At 45.2% G+C, this 20,050-nt stretch overlaps 1 protein-coding gene across 4 annotated transcripts in view; it reads right to left on the bottom strand.

The window, feature by feature from the left end:
• GNAL (G protein subunit alpha L) overlaps positions 1 to 20,050 on the bottom strand; it is a 150,809-nt gene that overhangs the window by 95,006 nt on the left and 35,753 nt on the right. Inside the window, exons 1-5 of one of the 4 annotated variants that reach the window (XM_058692729.1) lie at positions 11,457 to 11,564; positions 10,580 to 10,823; positions 10,245 to 10,317; positions 9,490 to 9,544; positions 9,267 to 9,386 (exon numbers count right to left, since the gene is read on the bottom strand). In XM_058692729.1, the coding sequence (XP_058548712.1) occupies positions 9,267 to 9,386; positions 9,490 to 9,544; positions 10,245 to 10,317; positions 10,580 to 10,721 (390 nt within the window). In that variant the 5' untranslated portion in view covers positions 10,722 to 10,823; positions 11,457 to 11,564. Of the gene's footprint in view, positions 1 to 9,266; positions 9,387 to 9,489; positions 9,545 to 10,244; positions 10,318 to 10,579; positions 10,827 to 11,425; positions 11,565 to 20,050 lie in introns of those variants that run through there. The other 3 variants (XM_058692728.1, XM_058692730.1, XM_058692727.1) reach the window with 3 other exon arrangements.

The following is a 20,050-nucleotide window of genomic DNA, read 5'->3' as shown; positions in this document are numbered from 1 at the left end:
CAATTCAGGCTAGATATTTTCCCCACATTTAAAAGATTAACTGCAATTGTGTTTTATAAGTGACTACCACTCTGAGATAAAAAGACGTTAAAAGGACTGCTTTCTGAGGGCCCTAAGTCAATTTTATGCTACACCGGCTGTCTCTGGGTGCGAGACTGGGTATCTGGGGGCTGGAGTAAGAGAGAGACTTTTCACCCTCTTACATCTTTTGGACTTTGTGCCATACACAAACACTTCCTATTCAAAAAAATACAAATACAACTTTAAAAAATGCAACTGCTTTGTGTAGTGAAAATGTTATGCATACAGTGGATCTAATTTAATCCAATGCTGTTAAGAAAGGCAGAACAGAAAATGTACAGGAGTATTTTAAGAAGTGAGGAAAAAACCCCACACATTATGGATGAGGTTCTCAAGCAAAGCTAAAAAAATTCAAAAATCAGTGTCTGGAAGGAGTCTTTTCAGGAGTAAAGTCATTGCTCTGCCTCTTAAAACCTCAGTGTACCTTTCTCACAAACCACACGTGTCAACTCGTTCAAGTCTTAATGTGACGTAAGTATAGCCTACTTGTCTGCTCCTTCCACCATTTCCTGAGAGACAGCCGTAAAGTTCAAGATGTTTTCTCTCCCAGTTACATAAAACTAGCAACGATAAGGACAATATGCTCTAATGCTAAGGTATTTTTAAATGTCATAGGCTCCTGGAAAGAGCAAGTGTCCTTCGAAGTGAACTTGGTAAGCCAAGTGACAAATTCCCAACGTATCAAAATTTGAGATGAGACTTGACAGCAAAAATCTCACACTTTCAAAGGATTGGAGGTTTCAATGACATCTTACTCAAGGAGTTAAAAAAATGTGTTGCTTTATCTTGTGACCCTTGAAAATGTGTCCCTTGTAAGGAAAAACACTCTAGGGAAGAGTTGCCTTGTGGGCTCAAGCCTGGATTTCTTGGTGTGTTGTAGACGAGAGGTTGCTCCACACGCTTTTATTATCAAGAGCACAGAATAATGGCCTTTTAATTATGTGAAGAGCAGCATCACGATCTACGTTCTATTTGGTTTTCACTGTAGGATGTAGAGAGAATCAAAAAAATTGGTAACAGCTTGCCCCCTTAAATATTTACTGTGGATAAAATTTATTAGTCTGCTAAAATCAGAGTGTGAATGTTTTGATAAGAACAGGGTAGTTATATGGCCTCAAAAAGAACATTCCTGGAACAGACGTAAGAATTACAAAGAGGAAAAGGGCAGCGGACCCCACCTTCACTAAGAGCTTCAGCGTTAACATCCGTGATGCACTAGGAAGGATACGAGGTCACTTGTGGGCTTTTGCTGCCAAAGCGTTAATCGCATCTGGTCACGACACATCAGATGAGCCACAGTGAGGGCACTCCTCAAAATTAATGTCTGGTCAAGGTCAGGACAGAAAGGAAGGCTGAGGAACTGATGCAGAATAAAGGAAAAATGGAAATGAAATGTAGTGCTTGATCCTGGATTGGACTATTGACCAGAGTTCTCACGATGATGATGACGATGATGATGGTGACAACGACGAAGATGACGACTGTAATTTCACTATATTATTCACTATATATTATTATCTGGACAAGTGGTGAAAACTGAATAACATTTGTAGGTTACAAAACAAGACCAAATCAATGTTAAATCTCCTAATTTTGATAACCATACTGTGCTTATCAAAGTGCCTGTCCTTGTTCATCACAATACACACTGGAGTATTTAGAGGTAAAGGAACACGGTGCCTGCAACCAACTCTCAAATGGTTCATGAAAAAATGTGTGTTAGTGTAGACAGAAGGGGGAAGCAAATATGGCCAACTAGCTATTGGTGAATCTGTGTGATGAGTGCCTGGAAGTTCTTTGTACTACTTTTGCATTTTGGGGGTAAGATTAAAAGTGTTGCAAAATAAAAAGTTACTTGTTAGGAATGCTCCTTATGATACTGTCTCAAAGAAAAAAAATGGAATTTTATTTTATTTTTATTTATTTATTTTTAATGCTTTTACTTATTTTTGAAGAAGAGAGAGAGAGAGAGAGGCAGAGCATGAGCGGGGGAGGAGCAGAGAGAGAGGGAGACACAGAATTCGAAGCAGGCTCCAGGCTCCAAGCGGTCAGCACAGAGCCCGATGTGGGGCTCGAACCCACAAACTGTGAGATCATGACCTGAGCCGAAGCCGGACGCTCAACCGACTGAACCACCCAGGCGCACCAAAAATGGAATGTTAAAAAAGCATCCTCACAGAAGCGCTAGTCTTGTCGATGGATCTAACCAAAATACTTTATTAAAATAATAGCAATTCCTTTCATTTTATACCAGCTGTGCAAAATGAAGTATGGGGGTTCCATTTGTCCTTAGCGTTTTGACACAAGCAAAGTGAGGCTTGGAAGCAGGTTTCTGATGGGGGAGTGCCTTCTGCCCAATGGCAGACAGAGCCTCAGAGAGCCTTGCAAAGGCAGACATGCAGGAGTGGCCTCTTAATGGATTCGGGAGTAGTCTTGCCAAAGACAACTTACATTTTGTCACTCCCTGACTAGAATCAGTGAATGGTTTTCCAGAACCTTGAGGAGGAGGCCCAAATCCCCTGGCCTCAGCTCAGCATGAAGCTGGTAGGGTGGGGCCCCCCACACACTCCCAATAGCTCCCCATAAACATCTCTAGTGTAGCACTGTACAACAACATCCACTTTGTTCATAAGTCTGTATTCCCTCTAGAGGATAAAAGCGTCTAGAGGAAAAGTAGCGCTCCTTATTCATCCTGGTATCCACAGACACTTAAGTGTGTTGACTAAACACTGAAGAAGCAAGAGGAGCTAAGGTAACCTCTTGCACATCCACCTTTCCCCCTCAGCAGCACCTTCACACTCAGTTTTGGCAGAAAAAGCCTTGGGGGTCATCAATGCTATCCCACTGAAGACTGCTCTTCAGACCACTCTGTTACAAAGGCCTCTCTCTGGAGAGAAAGGGAAGCCATGTTCCATCTTTGCCAACAGCCAGGGTACTCCACGCGCAGTGGGAAATCATGAAACTCCCTGCTTCCCTGGCAAGTTCTTTCCCTCGTTTCCTGCCGTTTCCTCAACTGGAGCTCTCAGACTAGATGATCTCTAAGGCCTCACCAACAGTCCGTTTTCAACACACACCACGGTTTTTAAAATATGACTTTGACAACGCCCTGTAAAATCAATATGGCGGCCTTGCTCTGAGACATAGGCACTCACCACTTCCAGCAAACTTCAGAAAAGGAAAAAAAAATCCAGGGGTGCAAATGAGAGAAAGAATGGTTATTCTTTACTTAAAGAAATAATCTTTCTAGGATTTTTTTTTAAAACTAGAGAAACACATCCTGGGACATTTAAAATATTTTATTTAGCAAAAGTCTAATGCTGAAAACTTTCCTGAGGAGAAACCTATTCTTGAAATGTGATGTATTTCAGTATTAACTTCCCTCGCGGAGGGAGGGGGTGCTTCAGGATACAGCTCATCTCTCTATTATTAGAAAGGGTGTGTTGGGGTGAGTACTGGGTTACAAGAGCCAGAAGCTTGCTGGAACGTGTGGCAAAACCAAGCAGACACTGTAGCCCCAGGGAGGAAGGTGAAAAATGTGACAAATCTAGGCAAATCTAGGGCAGTTACAGGTGGCCTCAGAGAACCTGTCGCTAGGCAAGGCACAGAACGGAAGGGGAGGACCAAGAGGGGCAGAGATGGTGGTAAAGGAGGAAGCCGGAAGTCACTTCAAGAAAATCTGACTGGAGGTAAGATGGAGTAGGAGGAACACGGCTGAGACACAGGGGGCTGTGGGTGACAGAGGTCAGGTGGGAGAGTGCCTGGAGGAGCTCCCCCTGCCCCCGGGGTGTCTGTGCTGTGAGGAGACACTCAGGCCGGGTTCTGAGCAGTCAGGGCCAGTGGATGGCTTGACAGCTCTTTGGGGATCATTAGAGACACCTCCTCCCAGGTATGTTGTGAGGTGTTGGGGACATCAGCACTTGGCGTGGACAGAGGACACGGTTTATAGGTGCTGGCTCAAAACAGGGCTGCAGGGTACAGCTGGCTGGTGGCGGAATAGTGAGAAGGTTCAGTCGTCTCCCCCCCTGCACCCAGAGAGGACTTGACAGTGTGCAGGCAGTTGAGCATTCATCGGAGGCCACCAGGGCAGGACTGCGGTGAGGAGGGCTGGCACCAAATCAATGCCGGATCACTGCTTCAGTCCTCATAACGACCTCACGCAGTAGGTACTGTGATCACCTCTGTTTCACAGTTGAGAAAAGGCAGACGGCAACGAAGTGATTTGCTCAAGGTCCTGCAGTGGCGGGGACGTCACAATTGGAGCCCAGGTGGTCTGGCCCCAGTATTTTCCCTCAAGATCAGGACACTGTCCAGTCCACAGACTCCGAGATCCTGGACAGGAGTCTCTGGAGCACCTTGTCCACTTCCTAGCCCAGGAGGATGCTCTTTCTAGGCCCTGCCTTGGCCCTTGAAAGCACAGACGCAGCCTGAGCCCCGCGAGGCCATTCTCCCCTTGGGCTCCCGTTCAGGGCAGTCAGCTCCCCACCCCGCGGCTCCCCACACCAGGGGCGGCTGAGATCTGGGAAGGGTGCGCCCAAGGCGCCCCCGTGCAGTAATCCCGGTTTATGAATCACATCTGAAATTACCCAAGAGGATTTTTCTCTTGGATGCCATATATACAGATTTCTAAGAGCTTCTGGTTTACTGTGGAACACATACTGGTAATTCCCACTTCTTACACTTCCTCATGTTACCCTTCTCTTTTACAACACAAAGTAAACCTCACTCCTTCGAAAGGCAAATAACAGGGTGGGTGCCTGGGACGTGGATCGAAATGTCATCTTGAGCGAAAGCGAGGGTTCACTGTTTCATTGTATGGAGGGGAACCTTCCTTTCCGTAACGCAGTGTGATGGCCCAGGTGGCCAGTCCCCGGACTTGTGACACCCACAGCTCCCTAGTGGAGTGGACAAAGGATTGTGTTATATTCTAACAGGCACTCAGGAGTTGTTTTCCGTGTACCCAGCTGTGTGGCGTGAGTTGTTGGGGGAGAGGACAGGAGGACAGCCAGGGGAGAAGCCTGTTCCCTGGGAGCTAACACAACTGGCCTGTCATTTCCTGACAGTGCTGGGGGGCTCAGAGGGCCCTGATGAGGTTCGAGGGCAAATGCTGGGGACCTAGGGGGGTACTGCAGCTGGGGCTCCAGACGGAAAATTTACTCCTACCTGACACATATTGTGGGCTTTAAAGACTTTTTGGATGGTGGGATGAAAGAGTTCAGTTGGTTAGAAAAACACTAGCCCACTAACCTGGGTGATGTGAGTTCTAGAATTCTGCACGCATTCCCCACAGGACAAGCGCACAATCAGGAGTAGCTAAGGGTGCCTCAGCACCGGATGCTTCTCAGCCCTTCCGTGCACCCTCCTAACAGCCGCTCCAGGAAGCCTGGCTCCCACATCTGTTCTCACTGAGGGGCAGGTCACTTGCCAGGGGTCACGTCTTTTGAGAGTGGTGGATCTAAGACCCAAGGTGGGCAGCTCCCCGGGCCCTACCCCTCTGCTCTGCAGGGAGCCAGCCTATTCTTCAACCAAATTCCTGGTGTACTTTTACCTGGGAGGGGAGGACAGAATAGTTCCTGCTCTCCGGGCTTATGCTGACCTATAATTCTGATAAAACGGTCACTTAGGAAATAGCAGCTAGTAATGACAGAGTACCGATCAACACATCAGACTGCTTTCACATTTCTCCTTGAGCCTTGTTTATCAGCTTCCCCTTAGAAAAAAAAACCTAGCAAGCCACAATTTTAAAAGAGCTAATAAAATCCCCACATTTTAAGAAGAAAGGAACCACGCAAATTACTAATTCAATTTAATTAATTGATTTAGGTTTGGTATTGTGCTAAGAGTTTTTTGGGAGGTGAAGGGGGAATGTGTCACAGTCATCACCTGAGACAGTTTTCAATCACCTCATGCGTAGATGAGCTGGAGGCAAAGGCATGGTCCTAACTAGTGCAGGGGTTCCTGGACGGACCCCAGTCCACAGAAAGACAAGTTTTGGATGTATGCATGAGAAAAGAACGAACTAGGCACCTATCAATGAATACCATCCCACGCCAGGCTGCTCCGTTATCTCCCATCTGAATTGCTTCAATAGCTTCCTGAAGTTGCCCCTCTGCAGTCTTGGCTTCCTACTATCCATTCTCCACCTACAGCCAGAGTGGTCCTGATAAATCACAACCAGAGCATGTAACTCCTCTCCAAAGGCCCTTCAGATCAGTACAGATCTGGGAGGTCTGGCCCTGAACATTCTCCCTTACCCCCCACCTCTCCAGAACAACTGTTAGCTGGAGAGATGCTATCCCCTGTCCACCTCGGCATTCTCTATTAAAACTTAGGTTTCAAGTAATTCAGCTGCCATCCAAATGGAAGGCAATATGAACAGCAAAAAGCCAAAAGGTAAACTTAAGTGTAATATTCTTAGAGAAAATCCTTAAGACACCTCAAGATAAGGCTAAACTTTCCACGATAATGGGCAATCTCGTATAATTTTAAATGTATATTCTGATTTTTCCTTCTTAAATTAAAGAACTCTGAAATTAACTTTTTATGATAAAATCCTTTTCTATCTACAAGAAAATGAGCCTAAGACCTCACTTGTGACACCGAAAGACTTTCTCAAGGATCCAATCTCAAAAAGTCCTAGATTTAATGAATTTGTGCTGTATTTACTATTAAGATACTTGATTTAGCTCTACTTTTATGGCTTTTACAATAATATATAGTTTCTTTAAATAAAAGTTAATTTTCTCCAATATCTTAATATCTTTCTCGGTGAGGATCATCAAAATGTGAATCCAAGAACTATTCAAGTTAGTAATATAAGTGATGACTATTTCAGAGCATGATAGAATACATGTTACTGAAAAATGTGTGGACATTAAAATAAAAATGGAATCTTCAGAAGGAACGTTATATGTTTAGGTATTAATTTCCTTCTTTATATAAATGTAGACTATTAGAAATATAATCACATTTGACACGCCATAGGCACATAAGACAAAAGAATGTCAGGTTTAAAACCTACCGAAAGAGAAAAAAAGGATTATCTCTGAAAGAGCATAATTGCATTCATCCCAGTCAACCCAGAACTGTTGGGTCCTAATTCTCTTTTATTTTATTTGTAATGAATTATGGTTTCTGATACTTATTTTTAAGTAGCCTTAACACACCTATGTGAAAATACATGTTTTCAAAGGAAATGGGTCCTTCAGTTTTCTCTTTTTATTAAAAATATTCACGATAGAGCTCAAAAACACTTTCACAGGTTAGGTGCTTTGGATTCCTTAGTAATCCCCTCAGGAGTTACTGTTTCTGAACTTGGCATTGAATATGAAATCCCTTATCAGGTGTGAGCCTATCATGTGAAGAAGAAAAACATGTGACTAACACACCTTAATTCTAATTCCTCATTACATGATAAGAATCACTTTTTTTCCTAAGTCAGAATGATATAGGAGATATTTTATGATTACTTACTTTCAAGCAAACATGCCCAGACAGACTTGAGAATTCAAGTATATGTCTATGAATGTGTAAATCTGAAGTTGCATGGGAACGCCATCTGTGATTTGAGCTAGGACCTTGTAGTTTTGGGGGACCTCTTCGATACATACAGTGTCACAGAGTACTAGGGGACACCCTATAGCTCTAGCTGGCTGAATCACTGCTTTGGTTCTACCCCCTACGCTCCTCCCTCATCATCTCCTTTACCCCCTCTAAGCCATCCAGTTAAAGACACAGCTCAGGGAGCACCTGGGTGGCTCAGTCGGTTAAATGTCCCACTTCAGCTCAGGTCACGATCTCATGGTTCATAAGTTCGAGCCCCGCATCGTGCTCTGTGCTGACAGCTCAGAGCCTGGAGCCTGCTTCGGATTCTGTGTCTCCTTCTCTCTCTCTGCCCCTTCTCCACTCATGCTCTGTCTCTCTCTGTCTCTCTCTCAAAAATAAATAAACGTTAAAAATAATTAAAAAAATAAAAAAGACACAGTTCAGTAAAAAAGTGTTCCTGCTGTGCCAGACACCCTAGCCCCCTTTTCTAGCCAGTTTGCCCCTTCTAACCCTCCCTTTTAGAAATTCTAGAGCTCTGACTGGTTACACTGGAATGCTTATCAGAAGCAAAAATCAAATGAAAGGATGCAAACAAAAGCTTTAAAAAAGGGTAATCCTTATCTGCCATCTTGCTGCAAAGCCTATAGGACAGGATGCTCCCGTTGAAGAGACAGGGTAGGGGCTAGAAGGTACACACTGGCCCAGACTTCAGTCAGAGCATTTTACACACTGTTTGTTGTACACACTGCTTTTTGCATCACCTTCCCTTCGAAGAGAGGACTCTGAGAAAGAAAAATGTCTCAAGAACCCTACACCGGGTGATGAAAACTTTGAAATTCTGTTACTGTTGGGAACGTACACACATACACACACACACTCACGCACGCGCACACACAGAGGTGCAGGCACAAATATGTTCTTTTGGCACAGCTATAAGAAAGATGAGTTTCTGAGAAATCTAACAAATATATTTTCCTTTGACACATGCTTAATCCAATTACCACATAACAATATTTTGAAAATATGCATATACACCAAAGAAAAGAAAATTACAATTTATTTCACCCTTTCACATGAGCCGTACTGCCATCCCACTGGTTAGGAAAGTGCCCGTAAATACTGCAGATGTGAAGCAAACTACATTTTTCCATCATAGAATAAACACTCAGAAGGGATCCGTGTTATCTACAGCATGCATTCTCTTCTCGTTTGAGCTACAGGATGCTCATCGTAAGAGTGACCTGAATTCTGTTCTACTATTCCCATGGAAGCAATCACTTACCATAAGTATTTCTCTCTGCTTACGTAAATTCTATTCTTTGGTTATCTGGGAAACTGCTGAGTTATCAATTTAGAAATACATATAGGAAAAAGTACTACCAATATTTTCCTAAAGGTATGCCACTTTCCTGATTACCGGCCTCACGAATACATTCATAAAAGCGTTTCTTACAACCCCATCGTCTTTAATATTTTAAACAAAGGTTAATATTTTGTCATGAAGGAAAGCCTTTCTCTAGGCAGAGAGCTAGATTTTAAAGAATGTCAAGAATAAAATAATATTAGCATTGATTCTCAAGCAATCTCATTGAAAATGGGTCTCTCTTGAACCATTTAAAATATTTCAAGAAGGATTTACTTACCTGGGAATATTCAAAGTCAGTGATAGGAGCTATACTCTTGATATAGTCTGATCGAAACTGGTTTTCTGGGTTGGCCAGTGGAACTGGAGGTATGATAGTACTCATAGCAGAAACAATTGTCTAAAATGGAATGAAGAAAAAAGCATATGGATAAATAGAACATTGAGGCTCTGTGTATGACAACTAAAATATACCACACAAACATTTTTTAAGAAGCCCTTACCACAATAGCGTCTTTAACATTTTTCCGGATGTCCAGGATTTTCTGTTTCTTTTCCCTATATGAAGAGAATTGTTATTAATTTAGTTCACTTTTAGCACTCACTTGAATCAGTTGATGTGGGGTTTTAAACTTCCAGCTGCAGCATGGGGCTAGACTGGTTTTCCTGGGGGTCAATGTCAACCCCAAGACAAAAGGTGCAAAGTTTTTAACTGGTAAAGGAAAACATGCTTTTTTTCTAATCTGTACTCTAAGCAAACTTGAATGCATGCGTTACAGACCATATATAGTTGTATACAACTACGCAGGCTACACATAGCCTAGCAAAGTGGTTATGAATACTGCATATAAAAGCTATACAGCTACACTTGTAAATACATTTTATTTGAATTACCATATGTGATAGTTAGGAATTGAAATAGAAGCAAAGGATATAGACAAAAATATTTAGTGACATATTGGTTAAGTGTACTCAGAGCAAAACTAATAACACAGACCAACACCTCAAGAACATCTAATAAGTCATATTTTGTTAAGCAAGTTATTTTATTTTTCGATCTAGACACCACCAAAAGGATTCGGCTAAATATTACAAATTCAACAACAGGCTCTTTTCCTGTTGCTCGATGATCTCAAAAGTCTGCTCGATGATCAAATTAACTGTTTAAAGAAAGCACTTTGGGGGAAGCTAGAGAGAAGTGAAAAAGTTCGCATGCAGTTTGGAGGCAAAGGCAAAAGCAAAACTGATCGTTCCTTACTCAGGATTAAATCCATTGACATGCAGGATCCTCATTTGTTTGACGATAGTGCTTTTCCCCGACTCACCAGCGCCTGCAAACAAACAAAAAGATTGCTGTGATCTGTAGCCCAACACCGCTGCCATCGCTGCCGCCAACCCAGACAGCAATTACCCTACCCAGCGTGGGTATTTTCCAGCACGCGCCAGCTCGTGGCTGGAGGAGCGGTTCCCCGGTCGCCGGCGGTGCGCGCGGCCCCCTCCCGGCCCTGCCCGCCCGGCCCCTGCGCTGGCTCGCTGCGCTCTGGGCTGTGCGCTCCGCTCGGGCCGGGGCCGCCAAGCGCCCACCGCCCTTACCCAGTAGCAGCAGGCGGTGAGTCGCTTTGTAAGCCAGACGCTCCTTCTGCAGCTGCTTCTCGATCTTCTTGTTGGCCTCGCGTCGTTCTTTTTCATCGACGCCCTGGTCTTCTGCGGTCTTGCTGTTGCCCAAACACCCCATGCCTGCCCCCTTGGATGGACGTCGGGCAGAGTTAGGAATGTGCACAAAAAGCAATAGAGAGTTGTAGATGTGTGTAGATCCTGCGACGGCTTCTCTTCCTCGCTGCTGAAAGAGATGCTCTGGTCTCTCGGTGTTTTTCGATCAGAACAAGCGTTCCGTCTCCCCTCCCTCTGCCCACCGCAAACTCCTAACTCAAAAGGATGCGAGGACGACTCGCGGAGCCAAATAAATACTTTTTAAAGGTAAAGGCTTAGTATTTTCTGCTGGATAAACAGCATGACATGAAAGGAGACGGGGGCCGAGAGCGCCGAGCTCTGCCGGAGCCAGCCGGGATGGCGCTGCGCCCTCCGCTCGCCCCGCGTCTCCGCGCCCGCGCCGCCCGCCGAGCTGAGCCCCGCTCAGCCCCGCTCCCGCCTGCGCGGCGGGGAAGCGCCCAACGGGACCGTGAAGATGCCCGGGCCCCGCGGGCTGCTGGCCGACCGCGGCGCGGAGGGACGGAACTCGTCGCCGGGTCCCCGAAGGGCGATCGTGGACACCAGGCGGCCGGCTCGCGCTCCGCGCTGCCTCCGCCGTCGGACGCGCGCCCCCTCCCGGTTCCGAGCGACCCCCGCGCCTCCGCCCGGCCGGGAAGGGGAGCTGGGCCTGCTGGCGAGGATCTGGCAGGGGCGCTAGCGCTAACGGAGCTGGAGGGGTCGGGAGCTGACCTCTAGGAGCCCGGCCCCGCGGGACGCTCACCCGCGCGGGGTCCGCACCGCGCCCGCGTGGCCCTCTCGCACTCGGAGCCCAGGAGAATGGGTCTGGGCGTGCGCTCCCCGCCGATGTCTCGGACGCCTCCTTGCTCCAAGGCGGGCGAGGACTCGCGCAGGATCATGCATATTCTATCAGGGAGGAGGATCTGTAAGAGGCTCACCAGTCACAACGCCTTTGTTCGTTCATTTTCTAGACTATTCCAGCGCACCCACGCTGCCGCCTCCCTTAGCCTCTTGTCTTTATCTCCAGCCCCCGTTTCTCCTTCGCAGTTCTCTGAACAGCTCTACTACTTCCCTAGGAGACTCAATGGCCTTGAACTTGGCATCTTAGCGGTGGAACTGATGAAGGCAGGAGACCGGACTGTGCTCTCATTCGCTGTGCTGAGTGCGAGTTCCCAGAGACGGTCCGTCCGCAGTCTTGCAGTCGACTTTTTGGATTTGAGGGAAAGATGGCAAAAGAGGCGACCTAGCAGAAGTCCAGGTCCGAGATCACTTCCTTGTGCAGCGCTGTTAGGGCTTGGTGAGGCCGGCACACAGATTCTTTTACATGGCCTTGTTCATCTGTCTTCTGTGCCCCAGTTTCTTCCCTCCCAGCCTACATTTCTCCCTTTCTCACCAAGGCCTGATCTTCTTTACAGACAGCAAACACCACGGCGGGGGTGGGTGGGTGTGGGGTGTTTTCCTTGCTCTGCTGCCCCCTCCCCTCTGCAGCCAGCACCCAGGGGCACAGCCGGCTTCACTTGTCCGCTTGTCTCTTCTCCTCTGGCTCTCCCCTCTCTCCTCAGCCTCCCCTTTTCTGCTGGCTTGTTACCTCAAGTGGACAAACGTATTCACCTCTGCCTTATTCAAAACCAACAGCACCTCCTTACATCTCAGGCTCCTTGTTAGTATCACCATTTTCCCTCCTGCACATGGCAGCCTAGAGTTAGGAAGGGCATCTGACTCTGGCCTGACTTTCTTTACCTCCTGTTCACACCTCTCAGCTCCTGGCAGCCTGGCTTTGGCCCACCTCCCTACTGAAGATATTCAGTATATTTCAGAATATTGAAAATATTCTCATTAGGGTCTTCAATGGCCTCCCAGGCACTGAACTTCATTCATGAACTTAGGTCTTTACTTTCTTTGACCTCTCCAGGGAGCTGGCACTGACCCTCCTTGAGACTGTCTTGTCCTGTGGTTTTGATGTCCTGTTCACCCTCTGCCTGGTGGAGGTGCCTGAGACCCCAGCACTCTTTCTCCCCTTGCACACATTCCTGGAAGGGCTGACTGTATCCTCAACAGTCTGTGCACACGGCTCTATGCCCACATCACATCTCCATCCCGGCTCACCCGCTTGTCCAATGCCGTCCCCAAGCACACCTCCATTTCTATGCCTCACAGGGATCCTCACTTCTACCTGCCAAGGGCTGAGCTCCTCCCCTAAGCCTACCCTCACACCCCCCCGCCTGTTCCTCTCTGTTCTCTCTCTCTGTGATAAGGGCCCCTGATTTTCCAAACCAGAACATGGGAGCCATTCCTTACTCCTTTTCCTTCTTGCAAACCCGAGTAGTTATTGTGTCCCAAAGAGTCTGTTTCCTAAATATCTGTCCTGTCTTTTCCACCCTATCTTCCGTTGCCATGGTCTTACTTAGATCACGAATCTAACCTGGACTTCAGCAATGGCTCCTGCTCACTCACTCCAGTGCTGGTACCATGTTGCTGCAGTGACAATACAGATCTGCCATGTTCCCGTCACCTATGAGGGCTTGACCATGATCCTTCAAGGCTGGTTGATGTAAACTCTGTGGCCACAGCTCTCTCAAGTCTCTCCCCTTCCCAGCACTGCCCCGCCTCTCCTTCCAACTACTTGTACTTCCTGAACACCCTAGCTTATCCCTGGGTCCACATGCTGGTTCTTTCTGGAATACCTGGAATACCTTCTTCACTCGGCAACCTCCTAATTATCCTTCCAGCCTCACCACTCCCTCCACATTCAGGTTAGGCCCCCTTCCCTGTGCTGCATCATCTCACCAGCTCCTTGCATTGTAATGGTTTATTTGCAGCTTTCCCCACAGTTCACTAGATGGGTGACTCTACAAGGGCCAGGTCTGAGTCTGTCCTTTACACATGCAGCACCTGCATCCAGTCCAGGGCCCGGCCTGCAGGAGCTGCCTGCCCCAGGAACCTTCATGGAATGGATGAATTAATTCATGAAAGCCAGAGATAACTCTGCTCAAAGTCTGGGGTCTCATGAAAGGAATTTTGTGATCAGGTTTTAAGTTCAGAGAGTACTTGTCCAGGTTAGTATCATGTCGAAATTATTCTTTTTGACAAAAGCAAACCTCCAGTGCCATACTATACTCTGAGCTAGGTTGAAAGTTCTCGTGTTGTGTAAGGGGACTATTTATCACTGTTGCCAGGCCTCACACCTCGAGTTAACACAACTGTTCACATGTGGCAACAGCAAGCTGGCATGTACTGTGGCTACTGGGGAAGTCGGGAGGCGAGAAAAGGTAAGTAAAAATTGCTTAGTGTAGTGGGATGTTTATAAGGATTTGCCAACTTTTGTAATGCCAAGATTTTTAGAAACTGTTACTTGGAAGAAAAAGTTTCAAAACAAATCCCATGGAAACTTATAAAGGGAGAATTAAGTTAGAACCCCCAAACCACACTTTGAAGGCAGCCTGATAATTCGGTGACCCTAAAAACACAGCAAAAAGTTTCCACTTGTTCAGATCTAAGAATTAGGGCTGTTACAAGACAAGACAACAGGTCCAAAATGGAGTCGCTTATGCTAAGCCCCGCATCACCAAACTGAGAATCAATTAGTTTTGACTTTTCCCAGAAATGAAATCTTAAACCTGTCAATCTGGAACCGCCAGATCAGCACTAGTTAGATAATCTGCCTCATACACTCCTGTCATCCCCTAACGGCAAGGAACCTTGCAATAACCAACCCACTTTTTAACCTAGTGTAATTGCCTTGTTTCCGCTCCCGGCTGGATATGGAAGTCTTTATTTTGTACTGCTCCTCGGAGCTACTTTCCATCAACTAGATGGGGTGTTGCCTGATTTGAATCAAGTTTTGCTCAAATAAGCTCTTAAACATTTTAATATGCCTGAGTTTATCATTAAACAGGGTTAGCAATAAATTCTTATATTTGGAATTCAGAAAGACTTATGTGAACAGGTATGATGAAAAATATGCCATAATACACCCAAGAAGTTAATATATCAATATAATAATAATAATAGTAATAAAAAAAATAATAATCCGTGTAAAATAGCTTCTACTAGTTGTCCACTGATTTCTGGCACTGTGCTAATCCTTCCCATGGAGTAATTTGTGTAACATTTGCAGTAAGGAACTATTGCCAAGATTACTTCGAGAAGCTTAGAAGGGCAAGGAAGAGGTGTATCTGAGATATAAACCTTTGTGTCCTGGCTGCGATATCTGCACTGTACGAGGTACAGTGTGCCCACAGTCCACTGCTAAACATTCGAAAATAGAAAGTCAACGTCCGTATACAGTGATGCAACAAAGCCAGTTTTACCTAGTCTGTTATCTGGTAGGAGTTCAAGACACTTTTTTTTGTTTTTTTTTTTTTTTAAATTCAATCATCTGGCCTTTTTCTAGTCTGGTCTGGGAAGCGAATCCTCATTTGTGTTTTAAACCATGGGATCAGAATCCCAAATCCCAGCTGGCTCTGTCGCGGCAGCAGGAGAGGAGCTTTTGGGGAGCACCCAGGGTAACCTGGAGCGCAGGCAGCGCGAGCATCTGTTGCCAGGCAACGGCTATGCAGCAGCATCGCCCTCACCAAGAAGCACGCACACCCACCTGCAGAGACTATGGGCTGCCCTGCAGCTGCTTGCCCTGAGAGGAGGGGGTGGCAGCGGGGCAGGGAAGCGCCTGCGCCTGCCTCCGAGGCTGGGAAAGGCCCTGGGCTCACCAAGGAGAACTGAGAAGGCACAGAGTTTGAGGCAGAAGGACAAAGGTCAAACAAAGTGGTGTTTTCCTCACTCTTGTTGATATTTAAGACAGGGTATCTCAAGTCTGAGTGCATTTGGAAGTTTAATTATTTAAATTTCTTTTACACTTAGTTTTGTGAATTTTGAATAGTGACTTTAAAATTTGGTTTTGCCTCCGACCCTCTGATTTAAGCTGGCACGTGATGAAAACAAAAAAGAAACTGCACCTGTTCTCTGGTTAGCTGAACTCAAGATCGTGGCAGCAGGACCGACACCATTTGCTTCTCCCTTAAGGAGGTGCCGGTAGAAGTGTAATGAACAACCGGCTGGAACATTCAAGGAAACGGTTTCAGTTTATGACAAGCCTAGATGATTATTTGAAAAATGTAGTAACTAGTCTTAGGGTGGCATTTTATGCTTTCCAACTTCCTGAAGGTTAAAACTGCAGTAAGAATTTTAGAACAGATGTATCAAAAGTTTTAGAAGAAAAGGAACAAAACAGTTTAGGAAAGGTGCGTAGTTACTAATTCCATGCAAGGGCAGTGTTCCAAGAAACTAAAAGCTGCAGCCAGTTTTGCTAAGCCCAGGGCGGGGGTGGGGTGGGGGAAGGGGGTGGTGCCAGCATGGCCACCGGCTGAGCGGATGGTGTGCACACAGCCGTGCCACTGTAGACAGCTTGCGGTTGTTTTATCTCTTTTCTTTCTTAGTGCATTGGTGCAAATAACCCGTGTAGATTATTTTCCCTTAGAACAGAGCTCACTGCATGACCTAATTACCATACACTTAAAAATACTGTGGTGAAAAGTTGTACATTTTTATGGAAAAGCAGGGACACATTCAGTTTACCCTTTCTGTACATAATACTCTGCAATCAAATACTTGAGAATTCATTGAAATAATTTGTCTTTTTTCGCCCTTGCTCCTCCAGCCAAAGTAATATTAAGTAGCATTTGGAAGGGCCATGCATAAAGGGTAGTGATGCAGTCTGTTTAGCTGACAGCTTTAAAAGCTAAAACAGCAACGAATCTGTAGGAAAGGTATCTTAACTGACTTTCACCCTGCCCTGTGTCCAAAAACCTAGGACTGAAATATCCTCATTGGAATACACAACTCAGTGTGACAGGCGGGAGTTTAATTACAGTATAAAAATAGAAGTGAGACTACTGAATACCTTAAAGAAAACAACAACAAAGACTCCATAAAGCAGAATGGGAAATCTGCAAACAGCGTGAAACTATTACAGTGTTGCAGTTCAAAACATCTGTGAAAGCTACCAAGCAGGGTCAGGTTATGGGGCAGAGACATCAGAAGGGCAGCTTGTGGACCCTCAGCGTATATCGATCGCAAGAGAAACCACACGCATCAAAGTTGCATTTAGTACACATTTCCCAAACAGAAATCAAATAAGGGGCTCAAGAAGGACGGAGTGAAAATTAGCCTTCCACCAGTAAAGATTAGCATCCCTAGCTATTTTATCCTGATCTTCAACCCTAGATGGCCTAACAAAGTATGGGACTACAGCAGATTTTCAGACACAGGTTGCTTAATTGATAGATTTTGATAGTGATGTAAAATTGCGAAGATAGTCTACAGTTTTAAAGATCTTTCTTTCTTTACTAATTAACAACCATCAGATGTAAGATGTAGAGCTTGCAAACAAACAAATCTACCATATGTGAATCAATTTTACATGTTTTCTTTTTCATTTTTTTTAGAGTTTTTATTTTAATTCCACTTAGGTCACATACAGAGTTATACTAGTTTCAGGTGTACAACATAGTGATGCAACACTTCCATACCACACCGTGTGCTCATCCCAACAAGTGCACTCCTTAATCCCAGTCACCTGTTTCACCCATCTCCCCTCCCCCCCCTCCTTCTAGTAACCATCAGTTTGTTCTCTATAGTTAGGAGTCAGTTTCTTGAATAATGCTTAAATCTAAGGAACATTTTATGACAAAAATAGTTTTAGCATTTAGTTCTAGATACCATGAGTTTTCTAGTCCTCAGCTAACTATATCCACCAACACTTTTTTTAAAGATTCAATCTCATGCAATCTCTGGGGTTAGAAGAATGCGCCCGGTGATTAAGAGCTCTCGTCCAATTTAGTTTTTTGTAAAGTGCATCACATTCTTCCCCTGATTGGGAGCAAAAAGAGACAATGTGATGCACGTTTTAAATGCTTACAAACGTTCTCTTGGTGTCAGTGAGGTGCCCTTATGGGATGCCAGAGCTTCAGGAGGCTTGGTGACATGAATCCTGGTTTTTGCACGCCTATTCATAGGGTTGGACTTCAGCGATGCTTGCCTGCCTCACAATTGTCCTCCTAATTTAAGCAAATCCAGTAACAATATGCTATAAGACAAGGTCATTAAGAGAATCCAATTTTGTATCTACGCAATATAGATTCATGTCATTGACCAAACACATGTTTATCTCTTCCTACAGGCCATCATCTGTGGAGATGTACCACTGAAGCCATTTTCTCACCTTCTCGAGCAGCTGGGGAAATCAAACTAGCACACTGCCATCATTCAGAGATCAATGTGTGACAACATGCATGAGCCCTGGGCTGAAAGGGGTGGGAGGGTTCATGGAATTGGCAAAAGCTTCACCAAGGAGGAGGGGCCCCAGGTTGGACAGGGTAGGGAGTAGGAGCACACTACAGGTGAGGAAGAGCTGCTTAAGTAAAAGCAAAGGGGAGGGAATAGGTATAGCACAGGACGCAGAGGGACGCACGGTGCACCGTGTCTCCGAGGTGGGGTGAACCCAATGAGCCCCAGGAAAATACATACTCTTGTCATGGCAATTTTCCTAAGATAAAAGCTCTCCCTTGGCTTGTATAGCTCAGAGGTTAAGAGCATGGGTTGCTGAGCAAGAATGGCTGGTCTCAAATCCATTTCCTGCTGTGTGGTTCTGTTTCTTTCTCCATAAATGGGTGAGGACAATGGCACTCACCTCATAGAGTTACGGCAAGAATGTTATGAATCGGTTCATCTTATCATAGTGGCTGGCAAGGAGCAAGCTCTTAATAAATGTAGTAATTATTATGATTCAACATTACTTTAACAAGTACATATCCACTTAATTCCTCTACATGAAGCAACACGTTGTCCTCGATGAGCTCCTGATTTTTTCTACTAGGCAGACACACGAGCAATGGCATATAGTACAGTCAACAAAGATTGGGTGAGGGTCTACCTACACTCAGCTGAGCAAAGTACTAGCCGCTGGCTGGGGACATAAAGGCAACATGTTGGAATCAGGAAAAAAAAAAAAAAGCACAAGTGGTGGATGGATAGACAAAATGTGGTCTACACATAAGATAAAATAGTATTCTGCTTCAAAGAGGAAGGACATTCTGGGGACCCCTGGGTGGCTCGGTCTTTTGAATGTCTGACTCTTGATTTTGGCTCAGGTCATGATCCCAGGGTCATGGTATTGAGCCTTGCATTGGGCTCTGTGCTGAGTGTAGAGCCTGCTTAAGATTTTCTCTCTCTCCCTCTGCCCCTCTCCCCTGTTCGTGTGCGCGATCTTTCTCAAATAAAAAAAAAAAAAAAGGAAGGAAGGACACTCTGAAGGGTGCTGCAACATGGGTGAACCTTGAAGATATTATGCCAAGTGAAAAAATAAAAACAGTCACTAAAGGACATTTACTGTGTGATCCCACTTACGTCAGGGACCTAGAGTTGGTCCGATTCATGGAGACAGAAAGTATAATGGTGGTTGCCAGGGGCTGAGGGCAGGGAATGGGGAATTATTGCTTAAAGGGCAATGAACATTTCTGTTTGGGAAGAGGAAAACATTCTGCGGATGGATGGAAGCAGTGGCTGCCCAACAATGGGATGAATGCAGTTAATGCCACGGAATCATACACTTAAAAATGGTTAAGAGGGTAAATTTTATGTTATGTGTATTTTGACACAATAAAAACAAGAAAAACTTGCATGTAGAATATTTATCATGCCGATGTGGAATAGAGAAATCTTTCTCCTTTGTGGTTTCAGGATGTTTGTTTTGACTTTTCTGATTCTGGTTAAGGGACTTCAATTTCTTTGGAAACATTTACTGCAATTATAGATCCTTACCAGCAGGTGGCAATGTAGAGCTGGAAGGACAGATGGAAGCTGTAGGGATGCTTCAGTGGTACATTGACATTCATTCTTTCACCATTAAGTGTGTTTTTAAATGTCTATATACGCATAGCTTTGAGATTATAAGGATTAATTAGACACGGCCCCCCATCTCAAGCAGTTTACTAGTCTAGTAGAGAGGGGCAGACATGCAATCAAGTAAATGCAATCAAGTTCTCCGCATTCTATAGAGATTACAGCAAGGATACATGGGGGGGGGGGGGTGTGGTCAATTATAAAAATGTAGAAAGAATATCATTTACTTTCCCGGGGAAATGCATGCTAACCTTTGTTACTCACTCTTCATCTTAATTTTGAAAAGACACTGAAAGGTGCTTTATTTCTAGCATCGCATCCGATCCTCACAGCGGCCTCCAAGATGCACATTATTATCCCCATTTTGCAGAAAGGGCTGTTAGTCTGAAGGTCCCACCAGGGCCTGAAAGGGGTGGGGCACCTGTCTGGTCACAAAGCCTGTGCCTTGTCCAGAAGGAACTC

The sequence above is a fragment of the Neofelis nebulosa genome, chromosome 11 (genome assembly GCF_028018385.1).
Source record: "Neofelis nebulosa isolate mNeoNeb1 chromosome 11, mNeoNeb1.pri, whole genome shotgun sequence".
NCBI classification, from domain to species: domain Eukaryota; kingdom Metazoa; phylum Chordata; class Mammalia; order Carnivora; family Felidae; genus Neofelis; species Neofelis nebulosa.
This window is presented reverse-complemented; position numbering and strand designations above follow the sequence as displayed.